The sequence below is a fragment of the Atta colombica genome, unplaced genomic scaffold, assembly GCF_001594045.1.
Source record: "Atta colombica isolate Treedump-2 unplaced genomic scaffold, Acol1.0 scaffold136, whole genome shotgun sequence".
NCBI classification, from domain to species: domain Eukaryota; kingdom Metazoa; phylum Arthropoda; class Insecta; order Hymenoptera; family Formicidae; genus Atta; species Atta colombica.
This window is the reverse complement of record NW_017259224.1, coordinates 585,456-613,149: the sequence shown is the minus strand read 5'-3', so window position 1 is coordinate 613,149 and position 27,694 is coordinate 585,456. Positions and strand designations below refer to the sequence as shown.

The 27,694-nt window shown below is 33.6% G+C and overlaps 2 protein-coding genes across 2 annotated transcripts in view; both read right to left on the bottom strand.

Annotated features, from left to right (window-relative positions):
- Positions 1-140: 140 nt before the first annotated feature.
- Positions 141-20,283, bottom strand: LOC108684589 (glucose dehydrogenase [FAD, quinone]-like). The gene is made up of 11 exons (XM_018188984.1): positions 20,218-20,283; positions 19,477-19,873; positions 18,754-18,962; positions 11,555-11,724; positions 6,812-7,055; positions 6,183-6,441; positions 5,457-5,717; positions 4,566-4,796; positions 1,118-1,445; positions 256-524; positions 141-196 (listed from the first exon to the last, which is right to left on the bottom strand). The coding sequence occupies exons 1-11, from the start codon at positions 20,281-20,283 to the stop codon at positions 153-155; spliced, it is 2,478 nt and encodes an 825-aa protein (XP_018044473.1). The 3' UTR covers positions 141-152.
- Positions 20,284-23,653: 3,370 nt separating this feature from the next.
- The window catches only part of LOC108684574 (endoglucanase E-4-like), a 6,095-nt gene continuing 2,054 nt past the window's right edge, over positions 23,654-27,694 (bottom strand). Inside the window, exons 2-6 of the mRNA XM_018188963.1 lie at positions 26,555-26,792; positions 26,124-26,402; positions 25,533-25,873; positions 24,262-24,511; positions 23,654-23,961 (exon numbers count right to left, since the gene is read on the bottom strand). Coding sequence (XP_018044452.1) covers positions 23,654-23,961; positions 24,262-24,511; positions 25,533-25,873; positions 26,124-26,402; positions 26,555-26,792 — 1,416 coding nt within the window. The remainder of the gene's footprint in view (positions 23,962-24,261; positions 24,512-25,532; positions 25,874-26,123; positions 26,403-26,554; positions 26,793-27,694) is intronic.

Here is a 27,694-nt window from a genome sequence, read left to right as displayed (position 1 = left end):
ATATATATATACTTATACTTTTTTATATAAATATACTTATACGTTTTCTAAATTCCTCTCTTTCACTTATTTATATGTGTGAGATACACAATGTCTTTAATGAAATAATAATACGACAGTGCAATTGAATCGTTTGATTAAACAACATAGAATCAACCGATCCAGGTCTTCTTAATGAAATCTGCCGCTCTTTCACCTGCAACATGTACATATAGTTATAAAAAGGAAAAGAGAAAGATGAAAAGTTTTACATACCGATCATAATCGCTGGCGCATTCGTATTACCGGATGTGACCCTCGGCATAATGCTTGTGTCGGCCACTCTTACACCTCGCACTCCTCTGACTCGCAATTGATTGTCAACCACAGCCATTGGATCATCTGGCGGTCCCATTTTGCAGGATCCCGCCTGATGATTCTCGGGTGCAGTGTCATGTCGAATTGCACATTCCCAGTAAGCGTCGCAACCAAATTTGAGATGCTCGCAATTCTTCACGGGAGTTCGGTCCAGCTCGAAACCATACCTATAAGTGATTTCCGTAGAATTCGCGAAAATAAGTCAAGATATCTGAGACTAATCTAAGATTTTTTAAATCATTTTTGATTATGATAAAAGTGATCTATGATATAAGAAATTGATTATGTTAAAATAAGAAAAATAAGAAAAATTTTTTATTGAAAAAGTATTACGAAAAATATGAATTAAAGAATAAAGTATATATTTGATTGTATTTGAGTTTATTTTAGGTGATCTATATATATATAATTTGCGTCAAAGTTTAGAATCTGATTCCATTTATATTTTTGTGTACTCTGTAATACAAATAAGTTTAAAGAGTAAAAAAAATGCATAGAAACATATATTTTAAAATATATACATATATCAAGTATATAAAATTATAAATAGAATTCTATCCTAAAATCTAAAATGCAAGTAAACCGTCTATGAATTTAAGAGATTGTTAAGGAAATGTAGAAACAATAGCAAAAACAGAAATAATAATAGACATAAGTATTTATGCTCTTCTATCTGGAATTTTCATTTTTTGAAAAAGATGCAACACGTCTGCATTTACTTACATTCATGAAAAAATTACTAAAAATTGAAAGTTAATACCTTTTGAGAGCCTGGGTCTCCGTTAATCGGATACTGAACTTAACGGCTTCCACGAGAGCTGCCGAATCGTCGGGATGAGTCAAGTATTTGGGGTAGATCAGTGGCTTCGAGAGAGGATCGTTGTTTCGTAAACGTAGATAACCGCGGCTTTTCGGGTGCAGGATAGTCGGGATGACGTAGATGCTGCGGTTTGCACCCTTCTTTTCGCCCACCATTCCAGTCTCCGCGCAATCGGCCAGGTAACCACCGAAGATTAGTTGTACATCGGGATGATCTTCTTTCGGATTCGCGTATTTAGTGTTTATCATTGCTGTCACTTCGGATATTCCTAGATCAATGCAATGCTAAATGAATCTCGTTCTGTTCTGTTTTCCAAAAATCTAATAATGTTATTAATTTAATATAATTGTAATGAAATAATTTTGTGTGTGTATAGAATGGTAACAATTATTGTTAAGATTTCCACATCATTAAAAAAATATATTTTTACAACCAAATATTTATTTTATAATAATTGAAGCGATCAAACCGTAGTAATATTTTATTCATAAATCTGTAACTTCTAATATCAGTATTATCATTGATTAACAAATAAAAAATTCAATTATTAATCTGACTCACGGTTCAGTCGATTTTGCTGTTAAGCGAAATTCGAAACATCAGTATTTCGAGTATAGATGCAATCGAATCGTTTTTGCGACACACTTAATGTATCCGAATCGCGTTCATTATCCTTATGTAATTTAATTGAGCTCCGAATCGCATAACTGATTCGCATAGCTGATGTCAAGAGAAGCGATTTTGCGATTCGCATTTAGCGAGAACTGTGTCCCATTATAACGTCTCGCCGCGCCGCAGGCGTTCATGTGAGGACGCGATTCTCAAACGTGAAGGAGTTCAGCCTCGGAGGTAAGACTTGTTAAAAACTAGCACAGCTCGAGGCTATCGATCGTGGATACCTTAAAAAGCACTATGGGTTATGATCGAGTTAGTCTCGTGAAAGGGATACGTTACGAATATAACACACGCGACGGAGTACGTATTTACATAAATTCCCGAGCAATTTACTCGGTGAATTCCGACACAAAGTTATGCGCTCGCATCATTTTCAACGGTTACTCTCCTATCTTTAATAAAGAGGATGTACGAGTGGAATGTAAAATAAATATGCCGCCCAATCAGAATTGTCTATATAATTAAATGTATTAATTAGATGATCGCACAAAAGGTAAATATGACAATCTCGAATAAACTTTTTTTTCGTGCGTCTGTCATTCTTTCTTTTATTAATGGCACAATAAACACAAATGTTCGTACTTCATTGTGGTTAGAGCTGGATATATTTTAGATATTTGTATTTGAAATAGAATATTTGAAATACAATTTGTATTTTATATTTCAGAGAAGCACATAAAAGTACAACATTTTGTATTTCAAATATACTGTAATAATGTATTTTGCTCAGCCCCGTTTAAAGTATACGTTAAGAATGTGTGTTATCAAGAAATAAGAGTTATTGCCTCTTCTGGAAATTCTAATGTAAGTGAAATAGAATTTCTGTGCAATGTTGAGGGCTTGGCATCGTTGAGGAATTTAATGATACATATAATTAAAAGATTAAAAAGTATTTCGTATTTTAAAAAATTTGGAAGTATTTTCATTTTGTACTTTATATTTCAAATCGAAAGATTGACAGTATTTTGTATCTTGTATTTCAAATATTTTGATGATATATTTTGTCAAGCCCTGACAATTAATTATACATAGAGCGTTTTTAATAATATGTGAGTATAACTTTAGAAATTAATTCAGGACACGGAAAATTCATATAAACGTTTATTCTGTCTATGATCTTCTTTTTCAAATTACGTTTTCATGTTTCACTCATTTTCATTATAAACTGAGTTGGTTTAGCTGATTCTATTCAAATGTTTACTATCAATTTAAGATGTTTACTATTAAACAGAAATGCATTAAAATGCTAACTCAGTTTATAATGAAAATTAATAAAACACGAAACGCCTATAACTTTCGGAAACAAGATCAGATAATACATATGTTTATATAATTTTTATGTGTTATTTTTCCTGAATTTCTAAAGTTGTGCCTACTTGTTATGAAAAATCCTGTATACAGTCTCTTTTAATCGATATTTACACGCATCGTAATTAAACCTATAATGTAATGGAAATGCAAATGTAATTTATAGAAAGGTACATGATAATCATTCAAAGCAGGTAAGTTGTTAATATTAATTTATGAGAAGGAATTAGTGTTGTTAATATTAGATTGATGATCAACCTTAAGTATCATCACTGATGTTCTCATAAATTATCGCACTTAAATTAACAATTAATATTGCAATGAAAGAAGTGATTAGTTATTAACAAATTGTCTAAAAATTACGTCAGATATTACGTATTTCATACATCGTTAAATCATTAATTTTTAATGTTATATCAATATCTCTATACATTTCATTTTTTATCATTGTATTTCTCAGTCTCGTTGTTAGGTTTTTTTCTTCGGGTCATAGAAAGCTTGAGAAATAATATTCGAACATAATGATGTATGGAGTGTATGTGAAATAATGGCACAGTACGAGGATCAGATAATTCGCATTGACAAATCATAAGAAGAGAGTCACGAGTAGCGCACGAGACGATGATCGGCTTCAAGTCAGCAATTCGGATGACGGTAAATAGATCTGTCGGTCGGGATAAGTCACGTAATCGCGGGTCGACAGAACCACGAACGTGACCATTGTGCAATAATACACTTTCACTGCTCGTGGCACGAAGCCCGTGAATTAACGCTTCGAGATGCAACATCCTTCGACATGATAAACAGGAAGGAGAACAGACTAGTACTTTAACCCGACCGCGTTGCCCCGATCAATGAAATTGTAACCCTAGGGAGTTGCAAACCCTCGATCTCAGGTCTCGAGTTCTCTAATGTAATAACCCGAGACAATGATGGCTTATACTTGTAGAGTAAAAATACAGATAGGATCGAAGTTACGGCCTCTTCGATTTTTCTCCGAGAGTCACGCTAAACTTTATTTATGTTTCAAGAAATTAAATTTTTTAACTTACGTTATTGATTAAATATTTTTTTTGAAATTATATACAATAAATCAAAAATAAACAAATCAAAAATTGATCACAATCTAATAAAATGTGAAACAAAAGAAACTGCAACGAGTAATTTAATTGAAAACGTAATTAGATATCCGTTATGTCTTGTTACTCGGCATATGTGTATATTATTTTGTTTTAATTTTACATATATAATTAATTTTTTTAACAGTGTTAAACAATTTATTATTTTCCTAATTTTTATTTTTCAACTTTTTTATCTAGGAAAGTTCTTTAGATTTTTCATTGCTCATTTCATTCTTACACATTTAAAAAATTTTTAAGTAAATGTTTAGAGCAGTCTGTCTTACCTGTTCCAGACATCAGGCCATCCCTGAAGAGCAAATATTCCATAGCGGTCGCCCAATTAAGAGGAGTAGTATCGGTATCATTGATGGTGAAGGTCAACGCGTAGGCAACATGATTGTGAAGATTCTTGCCGACACCCGGGAGATCGCGAACAACCGGCACTCCCACTGTATTGAGTTCATCTCGAGATCCTATGCCACTATTTAAGAGGATTTGCGGTGAGTTAACGGCACCTGAACAAACGTGATGATTTCATTGCAAGGATTTGTGTGCACGATAGTAACACTAAATACATGTATGTAACAATAAATCCTACAGATTTTATCACTGGATAATATCGTGAACGTAAAAGGTAATGCAAATTTATTCATTCAATAAATATTCATTAAATATTTATAAAATATAAAGATATAAAAATAAAAAAATGATTTTTTCATCTCTATAAATTTAATTTTATTATCTAATGTAGAGTATTTAAAGATAAAGAATTTATCGGCGTGTATTTGTCTTCTATCGCTTCAATATCATTGCGAAGTTTAGTCCCAAAGACGTCGTAAGATGCGCAATCCGTGTTCGAGAGAAATCGATTACTATCCCTCGAGAGAATTTGTAGAAGGATGAGTAACTGAGACTGATTCTCTATGTATGTGTGCAGAGCGTGGTTTCTAAACACAGATTTCTATATATGCGATATTCTTGACATGAATAGGGATGTAGTTGCGCCTCTTCAGAGGTGTCTTCTTCCGTGTCAAAGATAAGACAGAACCGTCGATATATTCGAGCCCTTGAGAAAGGAGAAGTCTATAGAGATTTGTCTGACTTGCACCGGTTTAAATTACACACGAATGCTAGCCGACGAAGCGTTCATTATCTCAATTAATCGGTAGAATTACCTCCGCTCACGATCACCTCCTTTGCAACCGACACGTGTTTCATCATTCCGTCATGAAGGAACTCAACACCGACCGCCCTGTTATTCTCGTCGAAGAGGATCTTCGTCGCCGTTGAATTTAGCATTATATGAAGATTCGGACGGTTCCGAGCGGGACGCAGGAAGGCGCGCGCTGTGGAAAGACGTGAGCCATTCCTGGATGTGGTCTGCGCTATGGCGAACCCGGTGTGGGTTCGTCCGTTCAGATCAACCGTATCGTATCCTGATATAGATAGATAAATAGATAAATAGATAAATAAATGCGTTTATAAGAAATTTTAGAGTAAGTTCTCTAAAGTGGCGTCTATAATAAGATTAATTACGTCAAATTTAATAAGACTTTAAATCTTAAAGAGAAATTGTAAGAGAAATTGATCAATCACAATGAGGAGAATAATCTATTGATTAACTATTGATTAATTTCTTACGGCTTAAGGCTTAAAGGTTAAATTTTACACACTAAAATCTCATTGTAGACGCCGTTTAAGAATACAGTGCATTGAGATTAAAGGCTAACAAAGACAAACGGTGAGTAGAGAACTAAAAATTAATAAGCGGAAATAGAAAGGAAAAAGTAAGACAAAAGCAATTCATTTTGGATTTCTTTGATTAATCTTCTCTGATTAATATCTTAATAAATTTAGAGGTAAAAATTGTGTGGTCGCTCAAACCTCGCAATTATATGTACCTAATTCTTTTCCAGCTTCCAAGAGAGAGGTACTTAATGGCGGGTGGTAAGGAAACTGCATAACCGTGAGTGGTCCGCCGATCCCGTGATAGCCGTAATCCATGCTGTTCACTTGCTGATTATCCTCGCTCCGTATAAAAAACGGTAGGACGTCGCGATAGGACCATCCGACGTTGCCGAGCTTGGCCCAGTCATCGTAATCCTTGCGCGAGCCTCTCATATACATCATCCCGTTCATAACGCTCGTACCGCCGAGGACCTACGGATTTACGTTGTTATCTACCGTTCCATATTATAGTTTCATATAGATATTTCATAACAAGTATCTCTGACAAAGAAAAATCCTCTAATTTTTAATTAAAACTACAAAATTATAAATTGTTAAATTTATTTTAACACTAATTCGATTGAAAATTCATTAATTTCGTATTTTCTGTAATGACAAAAATACTTAAGACCTTTAAAAATAAAAACATTTTGTATCTATACAACTTTTAATCATGATATAATTAAAATCAGGAATTTAATTGAAAAATAATTAGAGAAAAAAAAATTGATAGAAGAATTATTATAACATCGAGGTTTCTTCTTCTTTTTTCCGTTCCTTTATTCCATCTAATTCTACATACTTTTCCTCTAGGCCAGTAACATTTTTTGTGTTCCTTGTTCAAGCAAGCTTCGTCCTCGCTCTCTGTGGTGTACTGCCAGTCGATGTCGCTGCCGATGAAATTGAAGAAGAAGGAAGGTATCTGGGTGCCCGTTGGTTCGTCCAAACCAGCTTCCAACAGCAATACGGAAAATCTCGGCTCTTCCGACAATCTGGCCGCGACGGTCGCTCCAGCGCTACCGCCTCCAATCACTACGAAATCGTATCTACAGAAGGAGAGACATCGCGTTGATATTGAATCCTAATATTAAGCCTACATATATTTGAAAACAGTGTAACAAGTGTTACATTACAAAAATATCATAAATCTTGTCTAGTTTTTTCTGATATCAACAAGGTATATGCATATCTCGTTACTCAACCTTTGTGCTTAATTATCGAGCTGGGTCATTGATCTTGTGATAAATGAAGCGCGAATAGCATGAAAACTCTCAGTTGACTGAAATTTCGATCCTTCTCCTTAATTTGATAAATGACGTTTTGAAAGCAAAAATGTCGTGTTAGTACGGATGATTGCTCGATTTTCAACAATTTACGATGTATACTCATTAACGAAAGACACGTTAATCAGCATAATCATATTATTAAGTAATCTCCTTACTTTTGACGAATTAAAAACTGGGTTAGAGAGAATAAAGAGAAATTATTACAGGAAAAAGTGAGAAATTAAACTCACTCAATTAAACTGTTAAACTGAATTATTTGTTCTCTCATAATAAGTTGTCTTCTTCCTTTAATTGGATAATTAAATCGATAATTATCGTTACATAATTAATAACTTAATAAGCCTCGTTCTGGGATTTAATTAAACTTTATTAAATTCGATTCTTAATTTGCCTAGTAAACTAATGATTGTTACATCATGAATGTTGGTAAATTTGATCGATTTTGCGTCGCAGACCCCTGTATTGGGGACGGAGCATCCTTTTCCCTTCTAGCTATGCCTCCATATCGACATCGGGCGAAAGGCGGGTTTCTCAGGAGGTTGCTCGGGACGATCGTAAGTGTCCGTGGTATATGTTCTCAGTTGAATGCCACGGCGTGCCTGTATTTATATGCTAGGAGGGACAATGACATACTTTTACGCGCGAGACTTGATAGAACGGCGTACACACATAATAAAATACTATAAGAATCTCCTTGATCATCTTCCTCTCAATTGTGTCTTTGATTAATCTGGAACCAATTTCCTTATAAAATTGCCGAGGGATATGTGATTTTTAAATCATAAACATTAGGTCTGTTTTTTATTTTTACATAAGACTACACCAGAACTTTCTGTCTCGCTTTCGCCAAATATCAAATATCTATTTATTTATTTTAAGTTTCAAAAGTATAGATTTCAATGATAGAAAATAAACTTATTGTAAGATGAAGATCTTAAAAATAAAACATAAAAAAATATAAGTAGTTAACAATAGTAATTAATAGAAAGTATCAAATTATTTTTTTAAAAATTGACTCTTTAATTAGCGAATTCATTACGTTTCTCACGAGAGATATGGATCTCTTACATATCTTACACGTTTTACATATCTTAATTAATTTAATTTAATTTATTTTATTAATGTCCTCTTCAGTGTGTGAATATTGAGCATGAGATATATAATGCAAATATAATATCTCTTACATCATTTTGTCTTATATATCGTTATGTTGTTATCACTCTGTCAAAATCCAACATTAAGAAATCACCAATATCTGTGGAAATGCATTAATACACAGTGTTTCATTCTTATGTAAATTTACTGGAATGAATATGTCAAATAACTCAGATTGTCTAAGTGCCAGCAGCTATGTAAGCTATGGCAGTCGAGATAAGCATAAGTGCTATCGAACCTGTTTTCATCTTCGCTAAACAGGTTCTTGTATGACACAAGTAATAATTTCACTGCACACTCTGCGTTCTTTTCCATTTTTTTGACGGTCGCAGTTTTGCAGATCATTTTGTGTCCTTCGCGCATGATAAGATAAGACAAAAGCATATAAAACGACTAAGTATTGTTTAATAATCAAAGTTCTTATACATTTGAATATCAATTGCAAAATTAAGGTGTAAAGGTTCTGCGGAACATCATATATTTAAGGACCAAATAAATAAATCAAAGACACTTAAAAATCAAATAAATGAAAATAAATTTTGTCTCGCGCGTTTTATAAAAACTTATTTTTATATGCTCTTTTTTTACGTGCACAGAAAAATATGCAAATAATAATTACTTATTTCAAATATCTCAAAAGTTTATATATCCACAAATCTATTATAAATTCATCAGAAGCATTAAATTTATTGAAAATATATTCTGAATCCTAGTAAGTTTAATACTTCAATCACGTTTATTAAATTAAAACAAATTCGATTTGCTCATTATGAAAAGTTCGTTTCTTCGATCAAATTTTATTTATTTTAATTTTTTATAAATATTCTTCGAAAGAAAATAAATTCTTGTTTTGAGTACATAATAATGAACTTTTCTAAAATTTTGTAATAAGTATATTTTTTTATAGATTATTATCAAGAAAATATTCTCTTTGATAAAAAGATAACCGTTACTTAAAAGAAAAAAAATAAATTTAATTTTTTCTTAGCAGTAAATTGATATTTTTCTGTGTGTGGTTCGACACATCTCTTTCGTAGCTAATTCTTTCCCGAGTATAAAAGAGCTCTCTGCTCCTTTCGCGTCGGTGTGTGCAGCGCAAGTGCGCGTCGATGAGGCGACGAGATGTGACGCAACGAAGAGATGCATCAGAACAATGGCCCGCGATATTACGTACGCGCGTAACAACGATCTCGCGGATGGAGGTGTGCATGGATGCTCGTGTTTTTCCGAGAAAGAAAGAGAGAAACGAGAAAAGCGCCGGTAGTACTTCTGTGATATTACGTGAGTAACGTGTGCCCGCGACACAATCGTATATCCGTATTTAGGATTCGTCGCGGAACACTTCCCGCGGATGCGATGCTCTCTTCTTCTTAGCGGAAGAAATCTCTCTCATCGATAAGTGCCAAAAGATCCCATGCGGGAAAGAAAAAAGGTGCGACGTGTTATTACATTCAGTGCGCGCACAATGCGGTCGCGAGATAAGGAAACCACTCGGGATGGTGGTAGATTCATCCTCGCGACCGTATCTCCCGACCTCGATCGGACGATCAAACGATACGAAAACAAGGAAATCGTGTTTGTGAGTTTCCTAAGCTCGCGTTCCCGCTATCCGGGTAATTACTGATAACCGCGATAGTTGGACAAATTGACAATCCGACGGACATTCGTGACTCAGCGACTCAATGAGATTTATGAATGTGTGTGTTTTCGACATTCATGAACTCTCGGGAGAGATACGCCGTTTCTATTTTCCGAGCTCTTAATCTTCATTTTTAATGTAAAATAGGATTTGCCATATTCGACAAGAATTAATGTACATTCTCTAAATTTTTAGTAGAATCTAACTCTAAAAAGTGAAAATTGAATGTCTTGAAAAGAACAGCACACTTTTCAATCTGTAACAATGAGATTTCATTCTTAATGAGAATTCACTTCAAAAGTTTTAAAGAGTAAAGACGGTAAATGCAAATTGACGTGTAGTTTATTAGGGCGCAGTAATATTTTAATAAGTAAATTAATTTAGCAATAAAAATAACAATAACGACTAAGACATTCATAAATAACACAAAGATGTCGATCATAAGACAGGAAATTCCTATCACCTAAGAAGATGTCATAAATATGGAATGCTTAACATCCAATATATAAGCTATGTTCATTTTGATGTTCACAATGCTTGTATAATTTGCCCTTTTTTAATATTTAATAAAGAACAAGGATAAAATGTTACTAATTAGAGCGCTATTGAGTTGCTAAACGTAGCCACAGTGAACATAATTTCCATTCAGAATCGATAATAAAGATAATCGCACAAAAGACTTAAGTAGCAAAACATAAGCAATAAGAAAATCAATATGTTTGATTTGCTTACGTTATGGCTTTACGAGCTTTGTGATTAGCCAACGCTTACTGCTTTTTTTTGTCTGCTCTGGATAGATAAAGCAATTTATAAAGAAACATTTGAAATAAATCATTAGTAAGGCCAAGAGCACGTAACAAAAGAATTCTTTATCGAAAAACTCTTTAAACTGGTGCACAACAGTGCAATAAGATGAAATGAAAGAAACAGTTCAGAGAGAATTATCGATAAAGAACAGATCTAAAACGTCGGTGGACTGTGTCGTTTATGGAAAACAATTAAAAATGTATTGTGCATGCAATGGTTACATACATTGTCACATGGACTTTCCATCAATGACACAATAGTCGACCGATACTTTGTCATGTTTTTGCCCTAACAGTAAAAAAATTGTTCACATGATAAAAATTAGTCAACACGACTATTAAATAAATTAAAGTTAAAAATAAAATATAGAGACTGAATATCTAGTTAATATAATAATCAAATGTCAAAAATCCTTTTCATTTTCCTTCGATGTCATTTTATGTCATTAACGCACACTTGATTGTCGCACTGAGAGATACACATCATGTACTTATTTATACGCGTGGATAATAATTCCTGACGAATTGATTGCTGTTATCGCGCAATCCATCGAAAGAAATCATCAAAGGCGAGGTTGATTAGGGTCTCCTTTTCGGTTACTCGTGACCCATATATTTGGCAATCGCCTCGTCCAGAACGGTCTTTGTATGAAATTTACCTCGTATTGACGCTGCTCGGTGGCGCAGGTCTGTTACACGGGTCCTCGAGGTCGCATTGACTACGCAAGAAGACTTCGAGAAGCCCCATAAAGAGCATGAAGGACGAGCCACCGCATGTCGAGGCCAAAGTGGGTCCTGCGGACGTGGTCAACGGACAATTGCAACTCATCTGGAACAGAAACATTATTAGTGTTTCATCAATCACGTAGTGACTCGACGTAAATAGGCTTTACCGGTGCTGCAACACCGAAAAGCCTCACCGTAAGACAACAATTTACTTTGGATCTGATTGAAACTGAGCTCGTTCTCGGTTCTTTTACACGATAGTAAATAACGTATGTCGATATCGATGGGGAAAGGACTTTATCAAATTGTCGCGCGTTAATTCCAAGGAGAACGTATTTTATTTGAGAACGTTTCTTCAAGCCGCGCGATCAACTACAATAACTAACCGCAGAAATGCATGACCATTTAATTTACGAGTATTACTGTGATTACGTAAATTATGTGATAATCATATATCTTCTTGTACCTCGAAGATAACGGTAACTGTCATCGCGTTTTGCTGTAACATGATTATACAGATTAAATTGATTATTTCTCAATAATCACGACGGCGATATTAATAGTACTATAATCAGGATTACATGAAATATAATAATCTGTATCTACGAGAATATTAACTGTGTAAACTATGTCATAGAATATTAACTATGTAAACTATGTTTGATGTGTAAACAATCTGGATCATTAAAGAGTATATTCTTTGTCGTTGTACTGATTATACATAATAATAAAAATAATAAAATATAAAAATAAATAATTAAGTTTTTTGATTGCTAATATATTTGACTTTTACATTAATAATATAACATTAAAAATATAAAAGTATACAAGTTTAGTATTAAATTGTTCTTCTCGCTTATACATCTTTATTTATTAATATAAAAGTCAGATATTAATAATTATAGAATTTAATTATTTCTTTCTGTATTATCCCGTTTATGATAATTTACATATTTTATTGCCTGCACGAAAACAATTCGTGTAAAGTCAACGCGTAAACAATACATGAATACTCCATGTTAATGTAGTGTGTTGAAACATACAACGCAAACTTGCTCTTAATTGTCCGGTTGAAAGGTAAAGCGTGTGATCTGCGAAAATAATATTTTCATTCAGCAAAGGAGCCGAAGCATCTAACAATAAGCAATATTCCTTAACCAGTCATGCACCGATGCAATCCGCCGAGAGCGCGTTTATCTTCGATCCGCTGCATCGTCGGCGGACCATGAAGCTGAGCTCCGTTCCGTGAAGAACAAAGGCCCGAACGAGAGTGAGAGTGCGCATACCGACGTCGCCGTCGTCGTCACTGTCGAACGTGTAACCGGTGTAACAGTCCCGTAATAGAGTGTGTCCGGCTGTAAATTCATTCAGCTCCGTTCGACCAGCGACCGGCGCGATTGAGAGGCGATTCCTCTTCGCGGGAGGCGCGCCGCACGTGCTTTCTACAATGTAATTCTCTTGCATTGCGTCTCTCTCGGAATGCGCGCCTGCCTTGTATGCGCGCGTACGTGTATACAACGGTGAAACTTTTTTTTTACACCGCGTGTTTCCTCTTCCGACATTTCTCACAGTCGGATACATAATCGCGTGAGGCGTAACGCGCCGAATATCTACCGCGAACCCGCGAGTGAAGCGTAACGATTGTATGTAGGGATTGCATTCACGCGACGCTTAAATTTTCGGTGAGAAAGCACGAGAGGTGTGGAAAAACAAAGAGAGCAACACGCTGTACGTCTTCTCTTCATTGAAAAGGAAACTTATACAGCACAGACCTCCGAGAGACATCTTAAACGTATCCAGGAGATGTTCTTTGTCCTAAGGATATTTCTAAAATGTCCTGCAAATAAAGTGTGTTGTATGGGAAAGATTTAGATGCCAAGGTCGATATTGTAATGATTTTTTCTAAATAATATTTATTATATTTTAAAGATTAATACGTGGATTATTTCTTCTAATTTCTAGACACACATTCAGAGAATTTCCACAAATTTTCAAATTTATTAGGGAGAAAGATAAAGCTAAATTTTTTTTTGACAGATCAGTGAACTCTGCGTTTAAAGTCTGATATCAGTTCAATGGATTTTTAACGAGATAGATAAAGGATAGATCTTTAATAAGAGACGGCTTTTATTAACGAAATTATATTTGACAGGTTGTATTGCACGGATGTACCTGACACAACACGGTAAGGACGTAAGAAAACAGAAGGAGAAGCTGTAAAATAGCATGACTTTCGTAATCGACGGCGAGACAGTGCGCGGTTCTCGGTCAGTGAACGTAACGGTGTTGAGGCTTTGCGAAGGAACGTATATACGCTCGAGTAGCTATAGGCAAATTCGGGCTCCTGCAATTACGTACTAAAGTACCATAATGTACCTGAAGCTGAATGTAATAAACAAAACTCGAAACAGTCAAAGTAGGAAATGAGTTCGTCTTATTTGTCTATTCTATCAAAGGTAATAGTATAATAATGATTCAGTGAAATTAGAATTTTAAAAATATCGGAAATGATGATTTCTACAAATTATGGTATATAATTAATAATATTTCTGAATCATGATTTCATCGTACTAGATTTGTATCAAATGATTTAAACGAAACGTATCTAATTTTATATCATTTATATAAAATAAATTTTAATAATATTTATTTAAATTTTATCGCTGGATATAAATTGTAAAATAAAATCAAGTGATATACTTTTGTCTGATTATATTTATACTACTTTCAAAATGGAACGCTTGATATTTTTGTTTAATTATTATTATAGATCGTTCTTATTATTTATTTTACATACTCGACGTTAATGCACTTCCTGATTAATTAGTACGTCATCCATGTTCGCTGGATATCTTTCGCTCGAAATGGAAAATCACGAATAAACAAAGTAATTTTCGATCATTTAAAGTAATGGAAATATAATTTTACTCATTTTTTTGTCATTATCTTATGTGCGTGCATCTGAGCATCAACTCATTGAGAAATTGCTTGCTCATAATCCTAGCAATTCTGAAGAACGCATCTCGCTTCCCATTTTCCCACGTAAATTATCGCAATATGTAAATTAATATATATGATAACGAAACAAGTCTTTCCTCTCCCTAGAGAATTCGCACTTCATTTCTTACGTTCATCTCTTGATGATATAATTCGTTCTGGATATAATTAAGCTTTAAATACTTTTTCAAGAGATTTTTAAAAATTTTTACCTGTAAAATAGAGGGGAGAATATACTTATGATTTGTACATGCTTCAATTTCTCGACCGCGTGAAATTATCGTCTGATTTCTCAGGAACGTTAACTGATGTTTGTATTTTTTCTAATTGTTATTCATATATTGTTATCTAATGTGTTACACACGTAACATATACGATCAATCGCATAACAGAGCACAATTTGACGTGTAATGATTGTTTGCACGAGAAGATCGTAGCACTTGAGAGGGTGTTAATTGGAATTTATGTAACTTAAAAATGCTTAAAGTTGGCGTTAACAACATCGCAACATCGCCACAAAGAGAGTATAATTTCCCGCAAATTACTACTATATGCTTCTTGATTCTTGAGCGTGAAAATGTAGATATTACACGCTACGTTACATATTTCCTGACGTGATTTTCCATGTCAATTTCATCTATTTTGCTATATTCACCTTATTATATACGTATCCAGTTTCGACGGATATCTTCGATGTGATAGCTATTTGATTACAATGTTGTGCAATGTCTTATGCGTAAGATCTGAACTTACGACTCTGAATAATCTTAATTTTTATATAATTATGAGATATTCAATAATAGCAAATTTCACTGCGATTCAATGCGATTAAAAATTATTCTCTTCTATATATGGCCGGATATCTGCTTAATTGTTTTTTAATGAACACAGCCGAGCAAAGCTGCTAGGCATAGGCAAATATATTAAACACAATTATGTCATACGTACTTTATAATTTTCAAGACTTACGATTTTAATGGAAAAATTACTGTGTCTATATGACAAACCGTTATCAGTTTTTTTTTTTTTATAATTATATACAATCACACTTCAGAAAGCAAGGTGATTATGATATAATCTTAAAACTTTATATAACTTTAATTTGACATTGCTAAACGGATAAGAATCATCACGTTTCGTGCATTTCTCTCACGTGATTGACGATACGATCTTTAAGCACGCATAAGTCTCTCAAGGACTTGCGAGCGAATACCATATTCTACTGATAGACTTAAAAAAACGAATTATGCATATTCGACAAGGACATCGTACTTGTCGCTGCAGTGACAATTATGCATTTAAAGGGAGAGGTAAGCGTCTGACGACGCTTAATGCCAAGATACGATTATCAGCGAATTAATCCTGCATATTTATCACTGCGTTTATTTAACAAGTAATTAACTATTGCACAGAGACACAATTTCTAGTTGCAAAAATGCATCAAGCGTGTAACACATATCAGAGACAAGAAGACGAGGCTCAGACCTTTCACTCATTTTCCTGTCAGATATGTAAATATACAAACATTCATACATATATTTATAAATTTTTATGAGACATTATATATGACGTTTCTTTCTTTGGTTAATATTAATAGATGTTTATCAATTAATTCGCTAACTAATTTTTATATATCTTGCATATGCACGGAAATAATTATATAGTCGTTAGAATTTTGAATGAGTATTACTTGGAAAACTTTATCTCAGTTTGATATAATATTTCATTTTATATGCTGGTTCTATGTAAAACAATCAAAATTAATTAATTAAAGTAACAATTCTAGTTCCTTTCCTCTTCCTTTTTCTTTTTCTTAATGATAATAAGAAATGAAAAAAATGTATTAATAATTTCATTGATAATAATAGTTTATATTTATATTTCATAAATATGGAAACTACGGAGGATCGCATCAACCGTCCTGGTTTTGATGTCACGAATGAAGAGATACAGGAATCATCTCCAGTCTCCAGACAGAATATCTTGACTCCAAATCTTGACTCGCCAAAATTACACCGGTTTCAAGGTCTGGTAGGTCTCATCAAGACCAGAGTAGAGAAGAAAAGGCAAAGAACTCACCTTTCAAGGATGGTCACCCCGTATCCTTCGAAAGATAATTGCTCGACTGAAACAGCCCGCAGCACAGCGCGGAAAAGACGCACGAGAGAGTAAGCGTAGTTCGCGGTACCGTGATCAACGGCCGACTAGACCGGTACCATTCCCCATCACTGTGGTAATATTCGACAACTTCCACCACTTTTCTACCTTCTCTCTTCTGCTTCGCACTCGCAGGAATACTTTCGGGAATTTACGTGCTGCGACTAGTTAGCATCACAAAGAAATTTCGCGATGACGCGCGGTGGAGGGACCGGTAGGTACTAATTAAATTATTGCGGATGCTTCCGCTGAAGATCTCTTAATGACGAAGAAATTCTCTACGATACAGAATGTAGTCATTAATTAAGTAATCGTTATGACTATTGTCTGTATTGATTAAATTATCATGTTCTAAGAATAATATACTATCTCAAATTAAATATGATTAAGGAACAAGTATCATAGTAAATCGAATTAGATAATTGTTTAATTTAGTCAATACAATATACGTATTGTCCGAAAGAAATTCCTAATTGAATCTGCAAAAAAGTTTGTCGAAAGACAAGCTAAGGATAATATAATTAATATAATATATTTGATTATCTCATGATATTATCCAAGTGCGAAGAGAAACGATATTCGTGAGGGATAAATTCATTTTCCTCAGACACGTTGCCTGACACCGTTCTCCAAAGTACGCGAAATACTGCAATTTCTCGCTGCCATTGTATATTTGTTTACTCTACCCCCGAGCTAATAATCGCGGAAGTATATTTACAAACGAACGATTTCGTTTCTAAAATCACGCTATGGAAAGGAAAAGGAAAGGCGACGACAGAGAGATAATAAAAAAACACTCATAAATTTTGCACTCGATCAGAAAGGTACCGTTTCCCACGATCCCGTCATTTCGATGCCGCTGATATTGTTATAGTTCTCGTGACTGGAATATTCGTCGTGTACTGTTCGGTTTCTCATATTATTGTTACGGATATAATAAGCCTCATAGGAGAGACATTACTACACGTTCGTTGTCGAATAAGTCTTCGTCAAGAAGAAACGTGATCAGCATATCACGCTGTGAAACTGAAATTCGGAACCGGTTTCACAAGTCATCCAGAATAAGATAAAAATATCGAGACATCGTTCGCGAATACCTGTATTTCCTTCCCCGTTCAACGTTTAAAAGCTTAGAGAAGCTCCTCCATATTCGCGACTTGATTTGCCAACATAGTGAACGGATATCGTGTCATAAGGGTAATTTGCGAGACCGTGGAGTTTCTCATCCCGAGTGCTATAATCATTTTGCCTCGTTGAAGCAGGTGGACTGAATGTCGCAATATTTTTATTGCGCCCGTCTACGTATCGCATTTCAGAAACTCGACTCTTCTTCTCGTCCGTAATTTGGCCTCTCGCGGACGTTTCTATGTCGACCAACGTATCATTTCTGTATCTGTAAACATCAATGACACGTTGCAGTGAAGCCAGATATTATAATTACATAAACGTATGCGAGATTTCTTCTATTTTATTTTTAGGTAAATTAAATTTATTTTTTTGCAATATAGTAAAGCTTCGAAATTTTTTTATATACAATCTTATACAATTTTGATACTCAGTTATTCTTATTTTTATTTTCTTGCATTTATCGTTACTTTGTTTCAACATTATGCGATCTAGCATAACTTTAGAGAATCATTTTTACACAGATTATCAATTGCGACATCAGTGATGTTTCGTTTGGATCCTTGTTCGCGGCTTGACTGAGGTTCATTTCGTTCCAGTTAATTATGAATCATATACCACGGTCGCCACTCATAGTCCTGTATGGTTTGAATATGATGGAATAAACAATTGCCACACTAATTCTGAAAGTACACACGAGGACATAAATATCTAGATATATCTTTTTATGCCTTTTCAATCCTCATGTCTTTTCTTCTCATATACCTTCTTCGATACGCAACTTCAGATGGCTAAGCCTTTATGTCCTTGTGTGTACAAACATTTGGAAGATAATCCTTTGAAGCATACTCACATTAGAATTATCTAGTTCTTTGTTATGAATATTTAGCGAAGCAGTGCTTGTTTTTTCCGTTATTGGGGAACTCCTATGATCGTTGAGCGATTCATCGGTATGATTCGTCTTGATGTTTTCTATCTTGGCAATTGTAGAACTTATATTTGTATAATCAATAGTCTCATTTGTAATCATCGAAGTATTATCCACCTTCGAATTTCCAATATCTAAAATAGTAACATTTATACAACGAATTAAAAAAAAAACATTATTTAAATCTTATTTAAATAAATTATTTTTAATAACTCAAATAATTTAAATCGTAAAAAATTAAATAATTTAATTATGCAGAATATAAAATATCCAGATATTAATTTTTAAATTGGCAATCATTAATTAGTAATCTGCTATAAAAGATCTCTCTTTATGAAAAGAAATCTCTTTATGAAGCTAATAAATTACATTCTTTAATTACTTTTAAGTACATTTATGACACAACTTAAATTTAAAGTTCAGTTATAAAGATACACAACACTTTAAAGGTGAAAAAAATTGCAAAAAGTGATTTATACTTTAGAAATGGTTTTTGTAGAAGAAAAATCAACTCTAAATTATGTTTCATAAATTTGTCTTTAATGGATTTTGTGACAATATGTCTTGCAACTCAAATTTTTAAACTCAAATTTTTTCTGCGATGTTAATGTTCATTGATCAGAATACAATTCCAACTAACATAAATACCTGCAGGTGTTATTTCTGGCAAAGGTATTGAAGCAGCTTCGCTAAAAAAGTCAGTGAAGAATGCATCAGTGAAGAATGGTAGAAATTGTCCTCGTTTTCCTATATCTTCGACAAGAATCACCGGCTCATACGGCGGCAATAAAATCTTGTACGGTTCTTGTGGCGCGTGGTATCTCCATCCCTCTTCGTCCTTCACTTTCCACGAACGATATGGATTGTTCTTTATCCAGATCGGATAACCTTGGTCAAAGAAGTTAATGTCCTCTAACATCATGGGAAGAGGGAACTCATTGGTTGTTATGTAGATTTTTTTTGGAGTTTCTAATTTATCTGTATCACGCGACACAGTTGACTCGGTCTTCCCATCAGCGGGTACAGTTACCGGAGAAGTTGAACTCTTAATTAAAGAATTTAGATATATTTCTATAACATTTACAATGTTGCTGTAATACCGCTGAAATTATCTGTGTATAGATTTATTAATACCTGGAAAACTTTGTCATCGTTGATTGGAAAGAGTTTATTGTGATTCAATCGAGGATAAGACAACGTCAAATATAGTTCATTCGTTGATGATTCTGTGATTAAATTTGGTTTCGTTGTTGCAATTTGCTGATGAATCAATGAAACTTCTGTCCCTTGCTTTCTATATAAAGAAACGTATATAACAGAAAAACATTTTCAGAATAATCACTTCATATCTTTAAAATAATAATTAGTGTTAATGGAAAATTAACTTACACAGAAGTTGTATAGTGAATACTTTGTTTCTTCGTTGAAGTCATTGGTAAAGTCGGCTGAAATCATAATCGAGTCTTTCAATTTCGGAACTGAATTTTCTTGTAATTTTTAATTCATTCATATAAGAAAATCCTCCACCTTTTTGCTTGTAGTCGGGTAATTCGTTCTTCTCTCTAGCGCTTGGTGAATTAATTCCCTCTCGGCTTGCACCAAGGTTCTTCTGGTTGAAGATTGCTTAGAGACCTACATTTGTTTCTGTCAGAGTCTTTCTAGTTTATTTTTAGTGAACTCACGAATTTGTTTCGACGGAAAAGTCGTCAGAATACAAGATAAAAATAAATTAATTTGATTATATGACATTCTTTGCTTTTTTTTCGCGAATTTTCTTGAAAAATTTGCTCTTTAGAATTAACAGCGAGTCTTATGCAATTTATAATGCGATTTTTTTGAAGAGATATACCTCGTTATTCATGTTGCGTTTAGTGGACGAGATTGAAGATGCATGACACGATCGCTCGATGATACAATTGAAACCCTTACACGAACCTACAATTCGCACTACACATTTTTGCGCTCGTGGACAGATCCAACCATAGCAATATTTACTGATTAGCTCATCTTCTACGAAAAGAATTACGGATCATTATTGTTACAAATGCGTAAGCATAGTTTGATCATTTTATCATCACAACGAACCAATGGTGAGTGTACAATCAGGCGTATGTGTGCATGTCGGTTTGCGACAATTGTTTTCTGGCCTTCGCAAGAAACACTCGTATTCCGAGGCACAATTCAAACTTTTGCATTGGTCGAACCAAGTTTGCACATCTGAAAATAATAATTATTTATTTTCATTATATACAAATTTAACAACTTTCTAACAGGCATTTTAAATCGGTTTATATTCTAAAAAAAAATATATATGTATATATATATTAAAGTTGTTATTTATATTTAATATTAATTAATAACACTAGGTTACAAAGTTATATACATATTCGACCTAATGGAACTTTTCTAATGACAGATTCAAACTCATCGCTCCAAAATATGTTTAAAAAATTATTTTATATTTTAAATATGTAACATATATTTAAATAATTTCAAACACGTAAAAAGTTTATGAAAAAATAAGTAAAAGTATGATTGAGAATGAATTAAATTAATTATTCCTTTGCTTGATGTAACCTTCTTCATTTTCGCAACTTTTGATCAGTTTGCACGGTGGACTAACACAGAAGATTTCTCGCAAGATGCATCGTTTTCCTGATGGACATTCGAAACCGGCGCAGGAAGCTGCACCCTCGTAATATTCTTTTTCCAATACGCAGCGCGCTAATTGTTGCTTACATTCTGAGAAAATTTTGAAGAATCTATATATTATTTACATTTCTAGAAATAATTAATTTGTTAGTATACAATAATTACTTCTACCCCAATGACATCCCCGAACTTTGATGATGCACACGTGTCCTCTATTGCAACGAACAGTGTCGCACGTCAGAGGTCCCTTCAAAGATTCTAAAAAGAGGCAGACTTAAAAAAATCTACACTTACAATATATAATACTGCGTGAAGTATTTTAAATTAATTAAATGTAAAAAAGATATAAAGACAGAGATATAAATACAGAAGAAATCGTAATAAATATTGAAGTCTAAAATAAGCAAATTTCTATCTGACGGAAGACAAAGCAATTATCTTCTTGAATGTTTTCTCTCACCTTTTCTCGATTTAGAGCAATATAACATGCCAGGACAAGGAGGATCCTTGCACCAAAATCTTCGTTTTATGCAACGGCTACCATTCTCACAATGTAGATGAGCGCATCCTTTCGAATAGTCGTTTCCTGATTCTCCTGTCATAAATTATCGCAATTGAAAAAGCGAAGTACAATATATAAAGTTTTATAGAATTTGGGATTAAACTTACCATTCGTAAAAAATCTTTCGGAAAACAGAAAGAGAAAAAGCCACATTAAACTGCAGATAAAAATGTGTTCGCGTCGCATGACGATAGTACCGATAGCATTCGCTTATTTCAATTGCGATGGTGCACTTGTGCCGATACAGCTATAAACATAATAGCGTGTAATGTAAGCGCGATTGTAACACGAGCCACCGCATGGAAAAGCATATTGTCAATATGCAGCAATTGTCGCTAACGTTATGTCTTGTTGAACAAATCTATTGTCACGTTACACGGATCAAAGAAGAGACTTAAATCACGAATATTCAATAAATCTTGCTTTATTTTTTGCATATTTATTTTTGAAAAGTTTGGGAATTTATACAGCGCAAATTCTCGCTGCTATCTCATTGTGTTTCTTTTATAAAATTATAGATAAAGTCTTCACTTCGCGGAAACTTGCTTCTTCGATGATACGTATGTCATTTTAATATGATTTATTAAAGAAACAAGATACTATACGCAGCCTGGTCAAGTAACAAAACACACACTGTGCTTTGACTTATTGACGTGAATCAATGCACGTGGAAACAATATTTTGCATAAGTATTAAGCAATAATGAGAAATAATAATAAATTGATGATTCATTCTCCTAAATATTTTTAGAGAATGATAAGAACAGAAAAAATAATAGTATCTTGTCAATGTTAAATTGTTAAGCAATCTGTGTTTAAAAATGAAAAAAATATTGTTTAACACGCAAATATCATAGAAAAATATCAAGTATTTATTGTTTTTTTAAAAGTTTTACCATTTGTTTTTTTATTTTTTTGTTTATGTTCGCGCGATCAATATTGTACTACGCGTGGCTCAGTTCGCGCATAGATTTACGATCAATAACTATCTAAGTATTTTTTTTTACCTAAAAAGGTAAGGTTTTTTTTACCTTTTCTGAAAAAGTCTCGTGTTACCATTTTCTTGAATGTATTTTGAATTGTTGTAGTCTTTGTCGGACTGCAAATAAAGTAAATTCTATCATTTTGAACAAAACGATGCTTTATTTATACGCGCATGTTATTTTTTAGTTTTTACTTCAATATTATCAATTTATATTTAATTGAATATTGTTAACAACATTAGATAAAATATTATAATTTTCTATATAAATTTAGATTTAAAAAGTTTGCATTAAATTTAAAACGTTCTTAAGATTAATGACGTAAAACTTCACATACTTATTATCTCAAGCTATTATATCACACACTTGGTTTTATCGCAATATTGCGACATATATCAATATATAGTTCAATATATAATTCAAAGATAAAAATTATATATATAATATATATTTGTATATATAATACAATAATTAGATTTCTAATATAAAATTAATGTTATAAATCTTGTAAAATTAAATCAAAATGTAGTTTTTAATATTAAAAAGTTTCTTTGTATATCATTGCAAAGAATCAACGACAGCCTCGATTTTACATTTAGAAATTCGTCTACGCGTCGATTAACTACAATTTAATTTTCTTTTAATGATCTTCTGTCCACGCTTTTCAATTGTAGCTGCAACAGTCCAGCGAGTGCGCTGGTGAAACCAGCGTTGTAATCCAGTGTGACTTCTGTATAAGCGTACTCCTCGCGACAATCTTTAAACAAATCCACCTCATCTGGTCCGGAGACTAGAGCACCATAAAGGATTTGTGGATTTGGGGCATTCTTGCTAAATTCCTGCCATCCGCAGGGTGTCGGTCTATTGGGGCAAGAAGAGGCAGCATGGTGCGGCTGTTTCGGTGAATTTTTACCATATCCGACTACGTAACTTCTTCCTACAAAAAAAAAAAGACATAAGTTCAATGAATGATGAAAATGAAAAAAAAAGAAGATAAACTTCCATCCAAAAATTTGTTACCGTTATCGTGCATTTATTGATTGCCAAATATTTAGATTTTATTTATATTTAACAATATAAAAATTTTTAATCGATGACATAATAATTAATAATGAGTTAATGATATAAAAAATAAAAATGAAGAAATAGAAATTGCATGATGAATAAAATAATCCGTCGCAATTAAATGGGTGAATTTTATCTTTTTTAGATATTTTGGAATAAAACTCAGGTCTACCGGCTCCACCCAGCATGTAATCAATTTGTTCTTTGGCGAATTGGCGATATTCCTGTGATTCGCCGATTTCCAGGAAGTCCGCCGCTACGAGGCAGACGAAGGCTACATTAGCAACATGAGAAAGAGTACCGGACTTATCGATAAACAAAAGGCCTTTCGGTGTACGTTTCTGCTGTCGTACTGAGAAGTCACAGAATGCGCGGGTGGCATTCTGGTACTCGGACTGTCCCGTCAATTCGGCTAGCAGTACCTACAAAAAGCGAGGAAAAATGTATTCCAGCTGAAGATATCAGAAGAGAACAAGATATCACCATTTAGCGAATTAGTTTCAACTTTCCTTGCTTTAAAGCCAAATTTGTCGGAGAATGACTCTTTCGCAACAAATAAATTACATTTATTATATGTTATTTAATATATGTTACTAGAATAAAATAATAGAATAGTTTATTAATTTCAGCGTATAATATAATCAAGAAGGAGATTGGTTTATAATTTTCGTCTCCTTACTTATTCATCCATATCTTCCTTCCGCGTATCTTCTTTAATTATCCATTTATTTACCTAATCTTTAAATTCACTTATCTATAGTTTCCTCTCCTCTTACTATATTTTTCTTTTTCTGCTCCTACTTATTCATAGCTTTATTCTTATGGCCATTTTTCACTTTCTCGCCTCTGCCTCTGCCTTCTTTACTTATTTAGACCTCCTATCTACTGAACTTAATTCTTTATCCTTTTTTCTCTTTCTTCTCAATATCATCTTTCTTTTTCCACAATTTCTTTATGGCTCTATACCTTTAATCTCATCTAGTTCTCCCCTCCCCCCCCATAGCCTATCTATAATCTCTCCCTATTTTTCTCCTATAGTTCATCGAACCTACCTCACATTCCTTTATATAGTGTTCTATATTATCTTTACTTTTTCTGCAGAATACATATCTCTTCTTCATCGTCTTCCTCTAACCAATATTTATTAGACTCTGTTGAACCAATGTTACTTTGACTTTAAGCAAAACTTAAAACTCTCTCTGTCTCGTTTTAAAAACGAAAAGCAGACAGAGATAGAGAGAGTCTTAAGCCTTGCTTAAAGTCAAAATAACGTTGGTGCAATCGGGCCTTAGCCTTTTCCATATTCTTGCATCTCAATTTTACTAATGTGCTCTCATCTCTTTCCCTTTTTTTATTATCTCTAAATATTCTTCTCTTAAGTATTTCGGCGCCCTTTTATCATTTATCTTAGAATAAAAATAATATATAAATAAGAAATTTCACCTGAATACCAGCGACTTTCTTATTGTAGAAGAATGCGTTCGGCCGCTCTTTTAGATGAAAGTGCTGGTAATGATGTATTGCGTCGTCGAAATACTTCGTGTCTCCGGTCGCCTTGAAAAGCCAAATTGCGGCCCATGCTAGTTCGTCGCCATAGTCCGTGCTTTCGTAATAACGTTCAGCACCGCGTATCGCTTCGTGATAAAGACCGCGATAAACGTCAGCAAATTTGTACAAATCCTTTGCGTGCTCGAGACACTTGGCACTATACTCAGGATCGACGCTGCTGAAGACAATGCTCGAAGCTGCGAGAGCGGCGGCCGTTTCGCCAGCGAGATCAGAACCTGATAATAATAATAAATAGAATATTTTATAAGATTGCAATATATAATAAATGTAATAAATGTAATAAATGATGAAAAGATGATGAAAAGATAAGTCCAGAGTGTCAAAAAAATAAAAAAAATGATTTTCTCATAAATAGATACGCTATACAATAAAAATTAAAGGCAATAGTATTTTTTAATGTATTTTTTTGTTTCTCTATTTATCTCCTGATAAGTAAACGAATTATTTGAAAAGAGAAGTATTTACCAGGATGTTCTGCATCAATCTTGTAGGTTGGTCTAGTAGTATTCAGTTCCTCGGGTCTTCCCCAAAACATATGATCAATGGGAAAATCACCCACTTGTCCGTACAACACGTTTTCGCTTACGTGACACTTGATAAAATAATCAGTGGACCATTTGATAGCTCTGCGAATTTCGTCCAGTTGATCGGCGGCGTCATAAGCCTCTGACCAGTTGACCGTTCCCCAAGCCAAAAGTGTCGTTGTGAAAGCCATCGTAAAGCCAAATTTGACGAAGTCACCAGCTGGCAGAATAAGAATAATTAATTTTGCAAAATGGATTATACATTTTTTTAATTTTAAAGAGATTTCATTTTGATATATTTCTTTCTAGATTTAAATAATATCATAAACTTATCGAATTATGTAGTGATTGAAAACGTAACTCGCTTATTACCATCGTAGTATCCTCCGGTTAAATCCTCGTCATTCGAACCGCGATCGTACAATGCGGAATCGCCTCGCCATGAGATTCTGTTGTTCTTCGGCAGCTTACCAGAACGCTGTGCTTCGTAAAACAATAATGAAAGCTCGAGGACTTGGGCATAATCATTCCCATTCTCGATTGCCTTCGCGTCTTCTGTCAGGACAGCGTTTATCTCGCACGTCGACGTAATCAATATTGCCGGCAGAATCTGTCGATAAATCATATATTAACGAGTTTAATATCATTGTTGAACGACCGAACGTTTACAAGGGGAAAGAGTATATAATGATTTTCAGTACACGTGTATTGGAAGCGCAATGTAGGACAATGTCGTGTAGAGTCTTAAATTTTCCATGTAGACTACAGTCATAATATAATCTGCGCAATCAAGATTTACGCTCCGGGAAAAAATAAGGTCGTTTTCCATTTTATTAAGAGTCCAGAAAAACAAACAAAATTTTGAACAATTTTCAATGTGACGTCACGCATCTCCACACTCTAAATAATATGGGTGTGAATTTAACACATGCGATGTTTGTATAATTCTTATCGTATTGATGTTAATATAAACATAATGTAGATTTAACACACTATGAGTTTTAAATCTATATCATAATGGTGACAAATAGGGTTTTAAATTAGCTCCATGTTGATGTTAATGTTAACATCAATACAGTAAGAATTATATACAAACACCAAGTAATTAAATTACCATACTTATATTTTTTACAGTACTATTTTAATTTGATAATTTAATTGATGTCATTTCGATAACTTTGAATTGTTTAACGTGATTAAAAGTAACAGGATTCATAATAAAATAAGAATTGTGAAGAATTGTGAATACTTGTCTTCTTCCAAATTCGGAGAGTTCAATTCTGAACAATAACAGTTATTTTAATAGATAATAAAATTCAAGTTACTTCGAGATGCTTAATAAATAAAATAACAAAATAAATATAAAAATCGGGAAGTAACGACAAACATTTATTTTCTTCCTCTTGAAGAGCAAACTCGAGGAATTCAACTTTGAAAAAAGAGAGAGAAGATATATTTTGCGAAGTAGAATATATGTATTTTGTATGCATATTACAATCATATGTCTTTTGT

Bases quoted from the DNA above. Each gene is read 5' to 3' on its own strand.
- LOC108684589 (XM_018188984.1), bottom strand. From the start codon at position 20,283: ATGATTTCAGCCGACTTTACCAATGACTTCAACGAAGAAACAAAGTAT. The intron at 19,874-20,217 runs GTAAGTTAATTT...TCTTTAATTAAG, and splicing joins ATTCACTATACAACTTCTGT to AGTTCAACTTCTCCGGTAAC. The intron at 18,963-19,476 runs GTATTTATGTTA...TTACTATTTTAG, and splicing joins GCCAGAAATAACACCTGCAG to ATATTGGAAATTCGAAGGTG.